The 19,578-nt window shown below is 37.0% G+C and overlaps 1 protein-coding gene across 1 annotated transcript in view; it reads right to left on the reverse strand.

Moving 5' to 3' along the window:
* Positions 1–19,363, reverse strand: part of stt3b (STT3 oligosaccharyltransferase complex catalytic subunit B) — a 49,833-nt gene extending 30,470 nt beyond the window's left edge. Inside the window, exon 1 of the mRNA XM_084384734.1 lies at positions 18,075–19,363. Within this exon, the coding sequence (XP_084240860.1) occupies positions 18,075–18,331 (257 nt within the window). The 5' untranslated portion in view covers positions 18,332–19,363. The remainder of the gene's footprint in view (positions 1–18,074) is intronic.
* Positions 19,364–19,578: the final 215 nt, after the last annotated feature.

A 19,578-nucleotide genomic window follows, 5' to 3' on the forward strand; every position in this document is an offset into this window, starting at 1 on the left:
AACATTAAATTATGTGATGGAAATGACAATGACTCACTTTTGGAATAAAATGACCAACACTTTGACTTGCTAGCATTTTATGCATCCTAAATACACACAACTAAATTATATTTTTTGTAAAGTTTCGAAAGAAGCATCTTATGCTCACCAGGGCAATGCATAATGCTCTGAGCACCAATGCTCAGTGCATTTATTTGATAAAACACAGTAAAATGACATTAAAATGTAAAATAATGGTTTCTATTTTAAAATGTAATTCATTCCTGTGAATTTTCAACAGTCTTACTTATTCAGTGTCGCACGATCTTTCAGAAATAATTGTAATATGTGGATTTGGTGCTCCAGAAACATTTCTTAATATCAATGTTGAGAACAATTGTGCAGCTTAATACTTTTGTTGAAAGTGGGAAAAAAATATTCAGGATTCTTTGATGAATAGAAAGTTCAAAAGAATAGCATTTATTTGAAATCTTTTGTAACATTATAATGTCTTTACTGTCATACATGTATGTATCATTACTGAATAAAAGTATTAATTTCTTCAACAACAACAAAATTACTGACCCCTATTTTTAAAAAGGTAGTGTACACAAGTATCATTTCAATGGCATTGTTGTCTCCTTGGTAAACTAACCTCTTACAGAGAAATGCAGCAAACCGTGGGACAGGCATTTAAAAACATGATTTTTTAATTTTTATTTATAAATTTGTTTAGTGACTCAATTTTAAACATGCATTAATACATACAAATCCATTATAACAATATGAAGTCAGACAAAGTCTGATGTGGAACAAGGATGAAACAAAGCCATTGAAATGTAGCAAAAATATATTAAGGAGTGGAGAAAAGCAAGACTGTAATGTAACCTTCATATCATTTTTTATAATTTTAATCTTTCAATAAAAATCAACCATTGTGACACAAAAAGTTGAAGAAACACCCTAATATTTCCATGACTGCATTCTCTGCGCCAGGATACAGAATCACTTGGGAAGTCACCTGGAAATGACCCAGGGCGACACTGAGCCGTGTCGTTTTAAGGTGGGGTAATCTCAGCAGACAATGTGCAGGAGAATCAGATTTTGTGACTGTATTATCAGCTGGATACATTGAGATGTCTTTATGCAAGCAGTGAACTGGAATTCTTTCATCTGCAGTTTAACCTCAGTGACACACGTTCCGCTCAACGTTCCCGCCAACTCTTGAACTCCGCACTTCATAAAACTCAATTTCACACTGTGTGGACATACATACAGAGCTTTGAAAAGGTCCCATTCAATGCCGCGCAGCAACCTAACATTTATTAACAGCCACTGCAGAGACCAGGGCATAAATTGCTGCTTAAAGCGTGTCTGGAAATGCTAGAAATAAAGGTTGTTTAAACTTACAAGTTTCTTGAAGACAGAACGGCTTAAGTCCAGAGTTGAGAAGAAGCGCTAAGGTACTTTGAGAAAGTACAACAGATTTAAGCAATTAAAGGTATCAGGACTGGTTTAGAGTTCATTAAAGCCTGCAGTAAAGACAAGGTAGTGTTAACTTGTTGCTGGGTAAACACAACTAAAGATAGAATAACCAGAGTTAAGAAATCAAGTGATGAATCCAGCCTGTACAGCCTGAAAGAGCTCAACCTTGTAGCATAAAGGAACGTTTACGCTCATGGCGATATTATGGGAGGTTGACAAGGCATTTTTACTTGACTGAATTATCCAATGGCGGCAACAAATTGCTTGTCTCCAGCTTCAAAACTCCAACTATTATTTAAAACAATTGACTTCCGGCCACATTGTCTCTGCAAATCGCTCTCCATGTAAGTGGCCGTTAAGACCTGGTATAAAGGAATTATGGGACCAAAAAAAGAGAGAAAATCAACAACAGAGCAAGAGTGACATAATGAGACTGAGGGGCTAGCCTGGACTCAAGTGTTGGTTTCTGATTACTCCCCATCACATCTTGTGCATCTCAGAGGCCAAAAGTCAAACATTTTAGACTTTGCTATTTGCTCTATGCATTTCTTCAAGATAGAGGCTGTGGAAAAATGATTGCAATCATTTATACAGAGTCGTCAGGCTGGGAAGCTTGTCATATTAAATTTGATGGCTGACATTACGCCTGTATCACCTTCATCAATTTAATCAGGGTGCAGGCAAGGAAATTACAAGGAGTATGGAATCTGGAGCGGATAGGAGCCCGCTACTAATGAAAAAGAAAAGAGTTGCAAAGAAGGAAGATGACAATCTTTGAGAAAAGATTGTTATGCAATCCTAATCATAACTCATCCTTAATTTTCCACCGTATAAACAAACACAAATGCAGGATGAAGCTCAAATGTGGTTCATCCAGGTCAACTTGTGTGACCAGAAGCTAATAATTAAAAACAAAAAATAAAAATTCAACAAAGGAATTTAATAAAATTCTGCAAGTAGCATTGAAAGAACATTTACAGTTGTGATGTAGCTTCCGTATTGTGACGTACAATAGTGTACAACAGTTGACTGGATGGCGGCAGATCTGCAAGCTTGTAATCGATTGAGAGAAAGAGGTGGGGTTTAAGCTGAATACATGATTGAATAAGTCTGGAAAATATTACTAGAGAGAAGTCTGTCATTTCACAAGATCGACATATGTAGCCTATATTTTATCAAAATGTTGAGGTCAATAAAATAAAAATGATTAAGAAACATACATGGATGAATCCTGCACAAAAAGATCAATAACGCATTTATAAAATAGATAGGGTGAATTTCCATTTCATACTGACTAAGTGTTTATTATTTTTCTAGTAGGGATGAATGACGATAGTCACCTATTAGACCAAAAAAGTTAATTATTAGTGGTGAAGCTCCAATTAGCATTAAAGCTATTAGCCTAAGTGTTGATTTAAAAATCTTGCTTTCCCCTGTTGTTTGATTTCATGGAAACATACACCAGTGATTTTGCCAAGAGATCTCTTATTTATTTGGTTTATAAGACATAGGAGAAAGTGACCATGAATAAAACGAAGGTCGTGATTCAGCTTCGCAGTCATCTTCCTGATTTTCGGACAGAAGGGCTTGGTTTTTATAGCCAACATCTCGTCACCTCTCTGCCATAGACAAAGACTATCAGTTATTGTATATGTTGACCAGAAAACTGCATTATCAGGAAAACACATGATGTGAAACACATGATTATAATGTAACTAAAACAGTACATCACCAGAGAAACATGTGGTTCCCATTAACAATGTATCGCCTTATGCTATGCTTGGTAAACACTGCACATACATTTCAGTCTAACTCCAACAAACTCAAAGTCTCACAAAGTCTCTCCTCCATGATTCACAAAATACAATTGATTACAAATGATTATAAATGTATATAAAAATTATAACACAGATACATAATACTACCGATTAATAATACTACTGATTATGAATATTAATAAAAAGTAATAATAATACTAAAAAACTATATTAGTTAAAAATTTTAGTCTTCACTAAGAAAACCCAACCATGATTCAAATGAATACTGATTTAGTAACTCAATCTGGGTTTGAGACCTTTTTTTATAAAATAAACTTTGGGACAGAACTGTATCCTTTAGCATCTATTCTGCCCAAATTGTGCAAAGCTGCTTGTTTTCTACATTTCATTGTGTAGCATCTAGTGTTGTTTGAATGCAAGCAACATGTTGGATCAGGTTAACATGAAACTTTCCCTATTACACATGGCTCCTTATTAATCAAAGAGACGTTCAGACAAACCAGAGACAAGTGGATTTTTAAAATGCAGTTTTGCACATCCCTTCCACATTCTAGTTGACAAAAATAGCTGTAGCCTCAGAGATAAAAAAAACACAGTCTGTGGATGTTCCTTGGGTTTTTTGTTCCTTCACTAACCTTTTTTCTCTTCAAAAAACCAATTACTGTGATCTAATAAGGCAGTCTTCCACCCTTCAAAGAATTAAAAGAGGGTTTTTATGCTTAATGTGCTCTGAAGGTGGCCGTGGGGCCAATGTATCTGACCTCAATCAGTATAGCCCAAACAAACACGCACATCTCTAACTCATTAACATCAGATTCTGGTTCAATCGCACCACAAGCTTGTCACGGCCCGTACAAGCATTTATACAAGAAAACCACCGATGAGATACAAAACTCACAGCTCAAAACACAGAACACTGTACCATCATCTATAAAATGGTAACAAAAACATGTCAGCACCCAATGGAGAAAGTACACTACATTTGTACAGCACTTCAGCGTTCTTCATATTACAGCCAGTGTAAAACAGTCATCAAAGTCCAGGTGTCATCTTACAATACAGGTGCATCGTGAATCCATGGATCCTTCCGTTAAAAAAAAAAAAAAAAAAGTGAAGAATGCAAGTTAGAGCCAGGTTGGATTTTTGATGGAGGAGCGATGGGGCTTCAGCTAAGTTTGCTCTTTTTACCTGCTCCATTAAAAATGGGTCTGTCTAAGCAAGACTGCTTCAGGCAGAGCAACTCAGCAGAAAGAGGTCTGATGGCTGAATAATATATGGAAAAGAGTTATGGTTTATAAAATGAGATGCGCTGTCTCGGCGTGCATTAAATATGTCAGGGAGTGCTGGTGCTTTGCAGAATCCTCAACCCTGTGAAAGGTAAGGACTAAAATTCATAAATGTCCTGTAATTTTGTTAAAAACTGACTGGAAATTCTCTTTGATTTCAAAAGTGGGTCTTTTTTTGCACTGATTTAAAAATTCTAGTCAATATACGATAAGCTAGTAATTGTTTTAATGTCAATGGTGATCAAAAGATCACACTATTAAAATTCTATACATTTTGAAATTTTGGATATTGGCTATTGCATTCCTATTTTGGTGTCACTGCACAGCTAACTCTTCATTTTGCTGTCCAACTTAAATATAAAATGCAAAGTCTTTGGACTTTGTGTTTTATGTTAGTGAAAATGAGACGGTTAAACTATTTTAAGGTGACGCGGGTACATCGTTCTTACTCAGATAAGTACAGAGTAATTACATGTACTTATTATAGAGTTATGTATTAGAATGTAGTAGAAGTTATGTAGTAAAAGTAATTAATACTTCTGAAGCATTTATTAATCTTAGTTAAATGTCAATTACAAAATGTACAAATAGCCTACATTATTAAAATCAAAAGTTGTATCCGTTTCGATCATTTAATGGACATGACATTGCATATATAACAAATGTATTGCTCATTTGTAATGTAAGTTACAGCATTAACGTTAACTAATGGGACCTTTTTGTACAGGGTTACAAAATTCATGCAAGTAAAAGCATGAGATGGTCTGAAGGCTCAGAACACAACCAATGAGGATGTCAAAAGTGCATTCTTGTGCATCAATAGCTCCACTACTGACTCAAACTCTCTAAAAGAAAAACAAAAAGGATGAAAAACATTTCATAACTGAACAGGCTGGATCAAAAGATCAGTCAGCTGTATAAAATTCAGAGATTGTTCTTTTTAAAAGGGGAAATTGTGCTTCAGAAACTCATGAAAGGCCCGACTATATTTAAGAACCCAAATTCACGCATCAAGCAAGTCTGGTCAAAGCAATCTGTCTGAATGATTTAAGCATTGATCAAGCCTCATACTACATAACCTTTAATCTTTTTAAAATCGCTGATTGGAGGAGGAAAACCAAACAGCAAATGCCAAATTCACATCTCACTTCCTTTGTGTTCATTTCCTGGAGATTTAATCCAACATAAAAGAACTGATTGACCTTGAGGAACGATACAGAAGGTTTTCCGGATGAGGACAAGGAGTTCGTCCCGCCTGACACAAGCACATCAAAGCTACGCTCTTGGAATAACTGAGGGCCCGTAATTGGCAAGGGGGAAAGCTTGTGCTGTGAATGCAAAGCTGCTCAGCTAAGTGAGCACATCCTAATTAAAACCCATTCCGTTTCAGCACACAAAGACGCCTGCAACGTATTGTGCATCACACACAGAGCAAATATCTTTACCCAAGTGGGCCGAAAAACCATAGCAATTAATATTTTGCATTTCACTGTGTGATGACAGATTAGAAAACCTCAGTCTGCGATGATTAGGCAATCAGTGCGACTTTAAATCTTACATTTCATTAACTAGACACAGAGACTGATACGTTTTTCCTGAACTAGATTTTTCTGTAAAACTCCTCTGAAGATGGCTAATGATCCCACATCTATGCATCGTCAACGATAATTATCTGGCGCAGAAAAACAAGGACCTTCATGTCAAAAGAACAAAGAATTCAATTCAAAATGACTGGCAACCACAAAGTTTGCCAACACCTTGTTTACACCAGGTATATAATATAATAACATAATATAATATACCTGTGTAAAGACGGCAATTTAAATCAAACTGAACTCATTCAGATTTGTGAACTGATTCTTTGTAAAGAAAAGACAATATTTACTATTTGCTCAGATTAATGGATTTGCAAATGAAAACTTGACACGATAAGATTTAGACCTCAGTAAAAAACGTTATGAAAAAGAAATCATACACCTTCAAAAGATTTGAAATATAAAAACAAAAGGTTGCTTTTTTTCCCAACCCCAAAACAACAACATAATAATTGGAAGGAGACCTTAATATATAACTTGATTTCATAACATTTTCTTGCCACAAAAAAAAATTGAGCATTATAAATCCATGAGTTTGTACAGCTGTGAACTATCATAAGAAATGGGCAGGGTGGATCATCAGGCTACATTGCAAGCGACCTCATGGACCACATGCAGGTTTTCAATAAGCAGGGAAAGGTGAAAGACTCCAACAGTATGAAGAAATAAACAAGTACTGCCCCCATAATCATGTTTTCACAGTCAATTGGACCGTGTTAACTGCTCCACTTTGACCACAAGCCGAGATGACACTGCATGAATGAAACTTGAGTGGGAGAAGGCTGCAGACACAACTAGCCCAGCTACAGAAGCAAAAGAAGAAACTAAAACCTTACTTCCATTTATGTGTGGGCGATATACCAGTTAAGGATAAAGCAGGGGCTCAACAAAGATCGTTTCTGCTGGCCAAGTAGTTCAGATTTATACTTGCTATGCCAAAATGTTCACCAGCTTCATCACAAAATGGATTCTTTTTCTGCATCATTTTTTTTCCCTTCAGAATAATGATTTGTATCTTTTTTTTTATTAAACATCAAATTCCTTACAAACATATTTCACAATAAATTTACTAGGTTAAGATTCTAAAAGTCTATTTTTTTGTTGTTGTTTTTTGCGCAGAAAAATTATTCTTGTCACTTTATAACATTAAGGTTGAACCACTGTAATTCACATGGACTATTTTAAAGCCTTGAAAGTGGTAATTATCTTTTTTGGGTGAACTAACCCTTTAAGGGGCCAAGCATCACAGAGGCAGAATGAAAAGCTAAAAAAAAAAACATCAGGGCAGAGAGCATCAGACCAAGTGCAAAAATCAGTAGACATGGAGACAATTTTAAGCAAAATGGCTGAAAGACCAGAAATACTAATCAATGTGACACAATTGCTTATTACTTTTGACCAATAGGTGGCGACAACACCAAAATGATCTGGTGGGGTCAGTGTTGGGTGGCAATTACACACAAAATTTGGTCTAGCCTATGTCTAATCTTTCCAGAGATACAGCCTCAGATTCAGTTCGGCATTATACCAGCAAATTAATTTATGCTGTAAACGAAAATGGTTTCATCTATTGAAACAAAATCCATAAAATTGCCACATGGGCTAAAGATGATTTGATCAAAGGTCATGGTTGTCATAACACACCAAGCGTGGACAGAATACAGTAAAGCATTGCAGAGATATAGCCTCACATCCATTTGGGTGTGCTCTTCATCGAATTCGTTCACACATTAATCAAGAACGGTTTGACGAATCAACTTGAATTCCTTTTTCTTTTCTTTTTTTCATGGTCTGAAGATGATCCGATGGTCTAAGAGGAGTTCGAAATGGTAGATTTTTCAGAAAACTCAAAATCGAGTTCCAAACAAATCGTCTTCAGCCAAGAAATCAGAAGAAAAAGGAATTTGGAAAAGGATTGAGGTAGAGACTCTGAAATTACTGCGGTTATTGTTTAGACTGTTCTCTGTGTGAGGAGGAGGACATTTTCCTTTCCTTTATAATCGTCCACCCCTCCATTTCCAATACTACACAGACCGCAATCAGTTTTGACTATTCAAAGGCAAATGACATTAAGGTCATCTTACCATGACCTGAAAACTCTGATTCAGGCTGCCAAACACTGAAATGTTAAAGACATTCTCCTTTCAGGTGAGCAGGAAGTAGTAATATTCATGAGCTGGCTAATAGACAAATACGAAGAGGTCCCATACCTTGATTGGGTTGCAGTGGCATCAGACAGCTAAAGGTGGTGTATCGAGAACCGGTTCCATTTTAGAACCGGTTCCAAATTTCCAAGAATTGGTGATTCGATAAGAAACATGCAAATATCGATTCCGCTTATCGGTTCCTGTGTGCGCATTTTGATTTAAAATGATTTGATTTAAAATGATTTGATTTATGATTTAAATGGCATTGACATTGTATAGCATATTGACAAATCATTGACATATGATTTAAACCATTCGAGTACAAAAGTCTCTCGCGCTATTTTCCGTGCTGCACACATCCAAAGCGCGCTCACAGAAAAGGTGATTTTAATTTTACACTGTTACACATGCGTGCAGCGCAGAAAACAGCGCGCAAGTCATTGATTCGTTTCTGAACCTGAAAATCTTAAAACACTGTTTATTACTTTCTTTTTTTATTACTGGGTGTTTACTTGTCTTTAATAATGCTTGAAATTTATATTAGTTAGGCTAGTTGTTTTTGCGGTGTTTGGTGATTTTAGCCCCCAACGGCGCCTTCCAGGCAGCGATGGGATGTGTAGGTTTAAGGTTGAAGTTAGGGTTAGCTGCCTGGAAGGAGCCATTGGGGGCTAAAAACACCATCGAGCTGTTTTTGCTATGGTATCTTTAAACCATAGGCAAAAGTTTTTAGTTAAAATTCAAACGATACATAACCCTATTCCTTACTACAATTTTAAAGGAACCGGAAACGTTAGACAGAACGCTAGCCACCACAATACCTGGTGCAATTTTAAACCACCCTAATTAACATGTGACTTCTCACTAAGAATATTTGGAAAAGGTTACACTAAGCACAGTAAAAAGATGAGCTGTGCCTGGCTTCCTTTTCTCCTTCTGGAGACTAATTAATCAGACGACTTATATTCAAGGCCAGGCGGAGGCAACAAGAGCCCTGTGGTCCCTGAAACATTATATTTCTCCTCAAATCCTCCAATAAAAGTAGAATCTCATTCAGATATACAAGAGAGCAGCTCAACTCCACAGGCAGCTCAGAGATAAGTGGCACTCAAATGCTTCTTCAGATCAGAATGCCCGTCACAGACAACGCAGCCACGGTCAGGGAGATACAGGATGAAAGCTCAATTAACACAAGGGTGGATGGATAATGCCATATGGATAGAGAGAGCGGAGAGGGAGATAACAGAAAGATTCAAAGAAAACAGGGGAAGGTAAAAACATGAGCTTTGCGTTGCTGCCCTTATTTCTGTTGTGCAAACAGAACATAAGGGTTAGATGTGGGCAATATGATTGGGGGGGGTTCTTTCAAAAAGAGGCGATATTTTACCTGCAATGAGATTCTAACTCACACAATATATTTATAAATACAGACATTTATAAATATAGCTTTTTTGGCAGATAAGATTTTATGTTAAAGAAACTGTATACACATCCGTTTTTTTAATAAAAATATTTCATATTTTTTAAATGATCATATTTAAGTAACCATAATAAGAAAGTAGGGATGTCACGGTACCAAAATTCCAGTAGTCAGTACTGATACCATTAAATATTTACGGTTCTCGGTACCAATTTCTGTACCACAGCAAAATCTGTTGGAACTATTTTTGTATTTTATTTAACTATTTGAAAAAAAATTTTTAAATTCAATTCATTGACTTTATTTATGACAGTAATCATAAGTAATTAATACATATAAGCATTAAAGTCTACATGCTGTTTAAACGTAAATATTGCTTATAAAAAAATCCCATGGAGACGTAGCTAAATCTACTGTACAGCAGCCTAATTATGTCTGTCAATTTCTTCAAGTAAAACCGAAATTTTATTTTGACGGGTTGCCGTGAAGACCTCTGTGTGTGTATGATATGAGGATAGTTTTTTCTCAAATTAAACGGTAAAATGATCATGAAGTGACTCTCAGAGCGCCTCTGGAGATGAATTTCATCATATCGTGAGGGAGCAGAGACGGAAAACAGCGCGAGCGTCACTCGTGCTTCAGTGTGTGTGTGAAGTAAATGAAACCGCGCATCTGCGCCATTCATTCACACAGAGACAAGCAGAACATGCAGGGTTAATATTGAAATAGTCTTTTTGCAGTTACACACACACACACCTCGTGTATATATCGGCTACAGACAGTGCTCTAAGTAAAAAAAACACGGAAGTGACTTAAAGCAGCTGCCTATTAGTGGGTACCGAATATACCCGGTACTACAGAAATGCAGGTATCGTCACATTTTCAGTACCGACTTGGTACCCGGTACTTTGACAACACTATAAGAAAGTGAATATTTTCTCCTTTTAACCAACCGATAATCAGTAAATTAAAAGTCTCACATTATGGCAAAAACTAATATTAGTATATATAACTTTAAATTCTGATTTAAATGAGCCATTTTCAAAGCCGATGTAAAAAACCAATACAGGGCTCAAAATGATACGCTCCCAAAATTGCATCTGTGTGAAAATATTAAGAAGTCTGTTAACAGGACGTTAACACAGGCCAGAGACGGGACACGCTGAAGACTGACGCAAAGACGAGAGCGCAGATGCACAGCAGAGAAAATACCAGGCACAGCAAGATCACTGTTCGATGTGTTTTAAACATAGGAAGAAAACTAAATATAAATATTGAATTTGGGTGGGGGCTTATATGAATGTGTCTCTAAAGAGAACTGACTGCCTTCAGAATAGTTTTGATGGCATTTTCTTTTCCTCTTACCTCCATATATAGTAGTGTTTATTAGCGCAGATGCTTTGTTTACAGTGGTACCCAAAGAAATGCTTATTTTCCATAAGCGCCACCTTCTGTCAGAGAGTGAAATTGCATTTTCATTCAGTCCATTTTTTTTTTGTGCAGGTGTGTCTTGTGTAACAATTTCACAAAGCTAAAGTCAGACCATTCTGTATTTGCTCAAAGTCTTGAAATTATGCAATCTAATTTAAATAAAAAACAACTGTTCATGCTACGTGTAGCATCTTTGTTTAGATCATGATTAAAATGCAGTGTTTGCCTCCAATTTCAAATGGCTACAGATGTTTTTTTTTTTTTTTTAAAGGCAAGTTTGGCTTGTTATAGAGCAAATAAACAACAAATAAATAAATAAATGTCAAGCCCTGAATATATAATAACATATGCCTGTGATGCCATAAGTACATTTGTCATCTAACTTGTTCAGGTCCTCCTCTGTAATTTTTCACAACAGTCTGATTCTTTGTTGCATGCAAATAACATAAATAGTTCCCGCCCACTGATAGCAGCAAAAGTATGCCTACCACAATATACAGCACAAAAATCTCTACCGGTCGACATTTCAACTTTCAATCCAGCCCTAACAGCAGACTGTGTTATTTGCCTTAGAGAGGCTGAAAGAAATGCACAAGCTAAAGCGAGAGAGAGAAAAACGATAGACAGAAAATACACTAGAGGAATTAAGAGTAGAAAAGCAGAACAGGAAACGCAACACTCCAGCATCCAAAAATGAGAAAGGACAGAGCAGGCTCGGGGCAGTGTGCTGGATCTAAATGAGACACCCAGAGAACCAAGTGTGTGTGTGTGTGTGTTGCACTGAAATTATCTGGACATGAAACAATTACTCATTTGAGCTCTCAAATCAATGAAGCCCCTGGCTGGAAACACAGGGAAAAGCCGTTTGAAAGCAAGGTGCTCACAGAGTTATTACAATTTCCAACCATTTACGGAGCTCAGTCAGTCCAAACCGTTTTAATTGGTGTTATTTACAGGGACAGGATGAATATACTTTCTTTCAGTATTAGAAACCAGCATTCACACCAGACCAAACCAAACCTGATGCAACTGGAAGTAAAACCAAGTTTCAAAAGCCTGCAAATCTCAGATGTAAAGTTCTAGAAGCATTCTTACATGTTTGTCCAGACTCCAAAAATATGGCCAGTGTCAGCGGGCTCAAATCCAAGACTAGGCCCAATCTGTGCCCAGGAAACCAATAACCCAGAGGGACCTTCATCCCAACCTCTACAAAGGGACTTGAGCACTCACTTGCAGTTAAAAGCTTCTCAACATTCATATGACTAACGGAGCTGGAAAATCAATCTGAGCCAATGCACGCCTGCCAGCAAGAAAAGAAAAACTCCTCCAGCATGTCAAAGTAGATTACTGAACGAGAGCACACAATAGCCTGAGAGGTGTCAATGCCACACTTGAGAGGACAGTCGCATGTGTGCAAGCAAACAAAAGGTAAACACTATAAATCCCAACAATCCAATGTCTTATTCACAGCAAAATAAATGGCATGAACAAACAGATATAAATCAAAAAATAAATAAAAATGCAATCAGTGGGTTACATTAGACCACTTGAATGCTCCACAATTGCACAAAAGGCAGTCTAGACAAGGATTGGCAGAAATGACAAAATCCAATTGACAAGCCAAAAAAATAAAAAAATAAATAAAAAAATCTTTCATACATAGCATAGACAAATGTTATGCACACCTATTCCCATATTTCTACATTTATAACAAATCACAAATGTAAAAGGAATAAAATTATTTTAATTTTTCCAAACAAGCAATGATTTTAACATTGAAAAAAGCTAAAAAACACACACCTTCAGCATTAACAGATGCCAGCAGATTTGCCAATTTCAGATTCAGAATATGCAGTGTTTTATGAAAGTTCTGAATGTAAATGGGCTAATGACAGGCACGGTTGGCTGACCCATCGTATGTAAATGGTTTAGAAAACTATACCAATAAAATTCAGAAAGGTCATTAGCAAACAGCAGTGAACTGTTAGCTAATTAAATCTACTGCTTATATAGTCATATAGCCACTTACTCCATTAGTCAATGAAACCCTGAGCCAATGAGAACATGTGCTTTAAGGGGTGTTCACACATATAGTTCACATTAAATGGCATATTCTCCGTGCTGTTGTTTGCTAGTAGGCGTTCCTACTGGACTGCAATATTATACTGTATCAGGCGGACTGTAAAGCCTACTTCCTACAAAGATGCTGTCTGGCACAACATATAAAGCAACCAACCACAGTTTGTTAGTGTTAACCTGCAGATCAGGGGACTGACGAATAGACCACAAGAATAACTAGAAAAATAACTAGAATAATAGACCACAAATAGGAAATTCAGTTCTGCTCATGGATGTGGTTAACATGCTAGTAACAGTTTTTCTCAATTGCTAAAATACTAAAGCCCATTCTCTGAAGTAAATGCTCAGTGGTCTAAACATATTTGTCAGATAAATCACTCTTTTGTCAAATCCTTAAATAAGTTCAGGTAGTTAGACACCATTTGCAATTCTTGAATCTCTCATTGACCTTGATTTTGCAGTTTTGCAATTTTGTATTTCTTTTTTGAGTGTACTGTAACATTTTGGGCCTTTGCTGAAAATACAGAAATTCAACTATACAATATTCAATACTATACTATACTTGCAGTACATACAGTATACAATAGTCACCTTACTAAGTTGCGATTACAATACTCTTTTAGATTTTTTCCTGTTCTCCATTTTTTGATGTAGTGTCTAATGAATGCTCTGTAGTGTTTATATATTAACTGATGTGTGTATGATCTGAAAGATTTATATATATATAGGGGGTGACCCCGAATAGTCGAAGATTCGATGCTTCGATTGGAGGAGCCTGATTCGATACCGATCTCACGGTCGAATCTTCGCAGAGGTGTTATGAATCGAGGATCATGCCACTTTGGCTATATGAGGGCGCTCAATGTCTGATTTCACATAGACCTACCGGTTTTCTGTCAATACGTTAATATTCAGCCTATTATGATAATGCTGTATATAAAAATGTGCAAAGAAAGAATAAATCCAAACACCCCGTGACAGATTTAAGTTTCACTTTCAATCCGTGACCGACAGAGGAGCGTCTTGGCGGCAAGGATTTAAATCTTTAACAATGTCTGGGATAAGAAAATCTAAAGTGTGAATGTACACCATCAGAAAGGATATTTTCCAAGGCTGGTTTTAGCATCAGGAAAACCATGATCGCACTTCTGCCGTCCAACGTTAACAAGTTGGTTTTCCACGGGACATTCTAAAATGCTTAACGTGAAAAAAAGCTTTTAAAACGCTTAAAAGGCACTTTAACATGGCTTAATGCATGTACACAGTACACACTTTATTAAGAAACCATACTATGTGCAGATGAGCAGATGAACCCAGAATATGAACGCAATGCGTTCCTCCTATAGTAAAGCGTTTTCTTTACATAATTTGATATTTTAATTTAACTATTTTAGGAGATTAAGTCGTTAAACGTTTTTCACGTTAAGTGTTTTAGAATGTATTTTATCCGCGCGCACAAAACAAGACTCCAACGGACACAGACAGAGTGAAAGACTGGATTTGTTCTCTCGATCAGGTAGGGTACAAGACAAGTGATTTCAAAACTTTTCAGCCGGTTCTAATTTGATTTTTGGATGCTGTGAACATTTTTAGCTAAAAAGACTGGCACTCCAGTTTAGCATTTATTGTTGTTTCTGCATTTAAAAAGACAAAGTTGAAAATTCTGGCTACTATCGTTATTTTAATTTTATTTATTGATCTGTCAGGGTTATCTAATCTATTTGTGGCTTGTGTTTTGAACATATGTTCCCCTGCACTTTAGGCATTTTGCACACATTTGCTTCTCATCTTGTGACTTGATTCTGATTTATTTCGTTTTGTATTTTTATTTATAAGAAAGGTATATTCTGTTCTAATTTAATTTAGTAAATTAATTGTTTATTTTTTCGGTGCATCGATGTTGTGCTGTACTTAGAGCCTGCTCGCACAGGTAATTTAGCCGATTTAATTTGATTTGCATGCGAAATGCAAATCCTGTCTGCAGTGTGGCCTTTCGGGAGTTATTTATGTTATTTCTTAGTTTTATTGATCAAAAATGTTTTTATACATTTTCTTCTATATCGTTGTGTGATTTTCTGTACAATCGCGGCTTTGAAATGTTAAAGCCCCGCCCCCAGACATATGATTAGACTATTAGTCGACTATAGGCAAGACTTGACGATTCTGATTCGACTATGAAAATCCATAGTCGGTGACACCCCATATATATATATATATATATATATATATATATATAAAAATAATGGATATATATACACCTATCTATCTATCTATCTATCTATCTATAAACACATATATACACAACGAGCCACCTCGCAATATTTATTTCAGGTGAACAAATTTGACATTTCTACTCTAGCATCATTTTTGGTCACGGTGAAGTGTGTCCACACTGCTGACATGTTTACCGGCTAATCCACGTTGTGTGCACAAAATAGACACTGACAGTCAAAACGCATCACCACAGAAGTGCTCATTAAATGTCATTGTTTCGGTCAATGATTTCAGGCCGAAATCAAATTAATTTTTATACCGTTTCAGTCAAATATTTTCAGTTGCATCACTAGTAATGAACAAGCTTTTCAGAACCTAAGAGGAAACCAGGACTGGCAGACAACAACAAAAAATAGCATGTTCACCTGCTTTGCATGAGGATGTTCTACCGTTGAATATCATTAATTTTAGCCTAGGAGGCAGGTTAAGAATTAGTTTGTTTAAGCACATAGATAACACTGTTTGATCTTCCATTCAGACTAATGAATGCAGAGCACCATCACCCTCAACATTAGCAGTTATGACTGCAAATATGAAAATTGGGACCATGCCGTCAAAGGATGTTCCTGCTGTTTTTCTCTTAGAGAAGAAGTGTAGCAGAACTGCTGAAATGCAATTTACATGCCTGATTATACCATTCATCTGTTTAAAGAATCTGTCATGGTCGGAAGTGTGACTATGAAGTTTCCGATTTTGATAAAATCAAAAGTTGACCTAAATTAATCCAGCCTCATTTACCACCTTGAGACTTAATATAACAGTTTGATAAACAGGTATGTCTTCACTGCTCGCAACCGAGGACATAAGGAAATTATTGACAGTATATGTTTATATGTTGAAGAACTGGAAGAAAACGCTTTTGAATCTCAATTGGATATAATTACTGCACAAGGGGTTTAGTTCAAACCTATGATTCATGAATGGATTAAACATTTAAGTGCTAAAAATACACCATTATCTCTAGAGCAGAAGTTAAGAGCTTGCATTTGACAGCTCTGCAGATCAAAAGAATTACACTTATTTGAAAATCTGACATTGTTATGAAACAGACTTTTATGAATAAACCACATTTATAGTATCAGGAGGTGATAATACTGTACGCCAAGCCATTTTAACACTAATTTCTTTAAACTGAACATATATTTTGTAACTAAAACTTATTTTAATTACCAGCGGTAATTTCGGCGTGGGATGGCATATCATTTTACTCATTCCCGCAGATTTAGTGCTCACACAAAGTGCGCATACATAAAGCCGCCTCTCAGTACTAAATTGAGTTATTTTTCGCTGCTTATTGTGCTTAAACTGTCAGATACACACAAAATAACGTCAAACTTGCTGGTCTTGGCGAGTGCTCACATAAACAGTCAGTTAGCCTATGTTTTAAGTGAACGTAAACAGTTGAGATTGAGAAAGAAAAAGCACATGTAACAGTATAATGGTTCCATGCGTCAGGTCTTAAAGTGACAGCAGCCTTATAAACCTGCTGCCAAATTATGAGATAAAATATATCTTATATTTCCCCATGGTATCGAAATTGTGGCAAGTGAAAATGCTGAGTGGCTTGTAACTTTGGAAAACCACTAGTCACAATTGCTGGTGAGCAAAAAAGTTCATGTCAAGCCCTCGTCCCTGTATAATTACTTACTAGTGATTAACAATAATCAATAGTAAAAACAGTCATCCATATTAAGTAAATGTGATCCAATAGTGAGTAATATCTTGAATTTCACAATATATCATGTTTCTAATCATTTCCCAAACAGTGAAAAGTAACTATTCTACTGTTACTGGTTAGTACACACTTGTGAGTGGACACTTTAGTGATGTGTGGTTCAAATATTCACTTCTGACTAGTAGTACCCATTCCAGTTTTACCACTTCCACTAATCATCAGGAACTTATTTTGAATACATAACTTATTCAAAGTACTTTACATTTTCAAGTTTTCCTAGTACTATTTGAATAGACACGTAATTGTGTACTCCAATTGTAATTAGTCACTATCTCACTGACTAGTAGCCAAGGACTGGATATTATAGTATGTAATGAATGTGCAATAGCAAATACCTAATAAATAGATAGCCTAACACAACTAATGATGTTACTTAGCTTTTAGACACTATTGAATTGCCTACTAGTAATTAACAAAAATAAATAGTAACAAAAATAAATTACTAGTATGTTAAGGAATAAATGGTCAAACGACTTGCCACAAAAACGGATGAAAACGATTTTTGACATCATATTTATTAATAAATTTCTAGGACACCTTGGCGTAATATTCATTATATCTCACCAGACAGTAATCAAAAGTCGTGCTAAATTAGAATAGCATGTCGCTAACGCAATCACAATCAATTTCGTTTATCGTGAATTATAATAAGATGGAGGGCAACTGCCATGCGGTTACGTGTCAAAATTGTCAAGCATGGACGGTACCGCACAGAGACAAAACGCTTCCTGAGACAATTATGAATGAAGGATCGCAGCAGTTCAGTGCATCACGCACGTACATTTCATTCACGGCGAGATTAATCGTGCATTACAGCCCCAAACGTCAGATTATAAATGCGCCACAACCGGCCCGCCTTTATACTCACCAAGGGTCAAACTCGTGGATGATGCTCTCGAAGCGAATAACTGCGAAAAGTCGAGAGCTGAACCCTGCCAACCAGGCCAGAAAGAGAATGGTGAACGACAGCAAAGACTGCCATCCCGCCGGCTGCGTCAGTCCCCCGGACAGGCCTCCGCCGCTGCATCCAGCCGGGGAGTTGGGCCGTCCGTTGCCCGAGACCGAACCTCCGGAGTTGGAGCTCGCTTTGTGCTTACAGTCGGAGGCAGTGTGGTGCTCCGCCATGTTCTGGAGGATTTGGTTAGGAAAGCACTTCCCACCGCCACGCACCCCTCTTTCCGCCAACCCGCTCCCTCCTCGGCGCCAATATTTCTGCGCAACCAGGCCTTTGCTCCAACTGCAGGAATTTGGCGTTGTGTATTAATAATTTGGATTTATTTGCAGCAGATTCCGCGTCTGAGTGGCATGCTAACCGGCACACGAGATCCACTGGTAGGGGGGCGGGGGAGGGGGGTGAACAGGGCGGTTCTGTTCTATACACAGCCAGGAAGAATCTCTCAGCCTCTCATAGCGAGACAGGTAGAACAAGGCGGGTCACACGCGCGACCCTTTCAGCCAATCCGCTGCAAGCAAACCACTGACAGGAGCCAATGAGATCACGCACAGCCTGGATCGTTGACAAACACAAACGGAAAAACGTTGACAGGAGGTTAGCCAATCCTGTCCCTGGTTTTCAATAACGAACACTCGTTTGAGCCAATCAGCACGAAGAACCGCCGTGGCGCTGTGCCGCGATACACCAATGAAATAAATGAATTTTGTATCAGAAAACTGCCTTCATACAGGCCACTACGCAAACGATATTTTTATGCGGATGTCATGTCATTGTCTCACTCAAAAATGAACGTCTCGTCATCGTTAAGCCTACTCAACCTCATGTCGTTGCATAGGAGCTTTTAGGCATAATGTCTTCAGCAACTAACTCCATTGTAAGGATAAAGATGAAACGAGATTAAATGGCAACGATTACTTTGTTTCACGGAAGAAAGTTATATAAGTTATAGACAGAAATCAGAATTTTTAAGGTCAACTTTCTACATTACTACATTACTACATTTCTACAACTCGCTACATTAACCGTGTATATTACATACGCATGCTTTAATTTGCATGTGTCATTTGTTATGCCAGCTACTGGTGCCTGCTTTTGGACACAATTTTGAACACACATTGCACAATAATAAACTGAGAAGCTGCAGCAGTAAAACATTTCATTATGGCATCAAGAAGACCAGCTAAACAGGAACAACCTGAGAACACTGCAAAAAAAAAAAAAAAACACTTGATCTGTATTTTATAGTTTCTCTCCAGTATGTGTAGGCCTATTCATCCTTAAATAAGATAAATTATTTAAGAAACAAAATTGTGGTAGCCTTCAAGCTGTAGCTGTCCTGAAAACAATTATCAGACTGTCTCTGCCATTTTTATTAGATCTGAATGATTTTACAACTAACACACGGTATCAGCTACAA

Source organism: Rutilus rutilus, assembly GCF_951802725.1.
Source record: "Rutilus rutilus genome assembly, chromosome: 17".
Classification (NCBI taxonomy): domain Eukaryota; kingdom Metazoa; phylum Chordata; class Actinopteri; order Cypriniformes; family Leuciscidae; genus Rutilus; species Rutilus rutilus.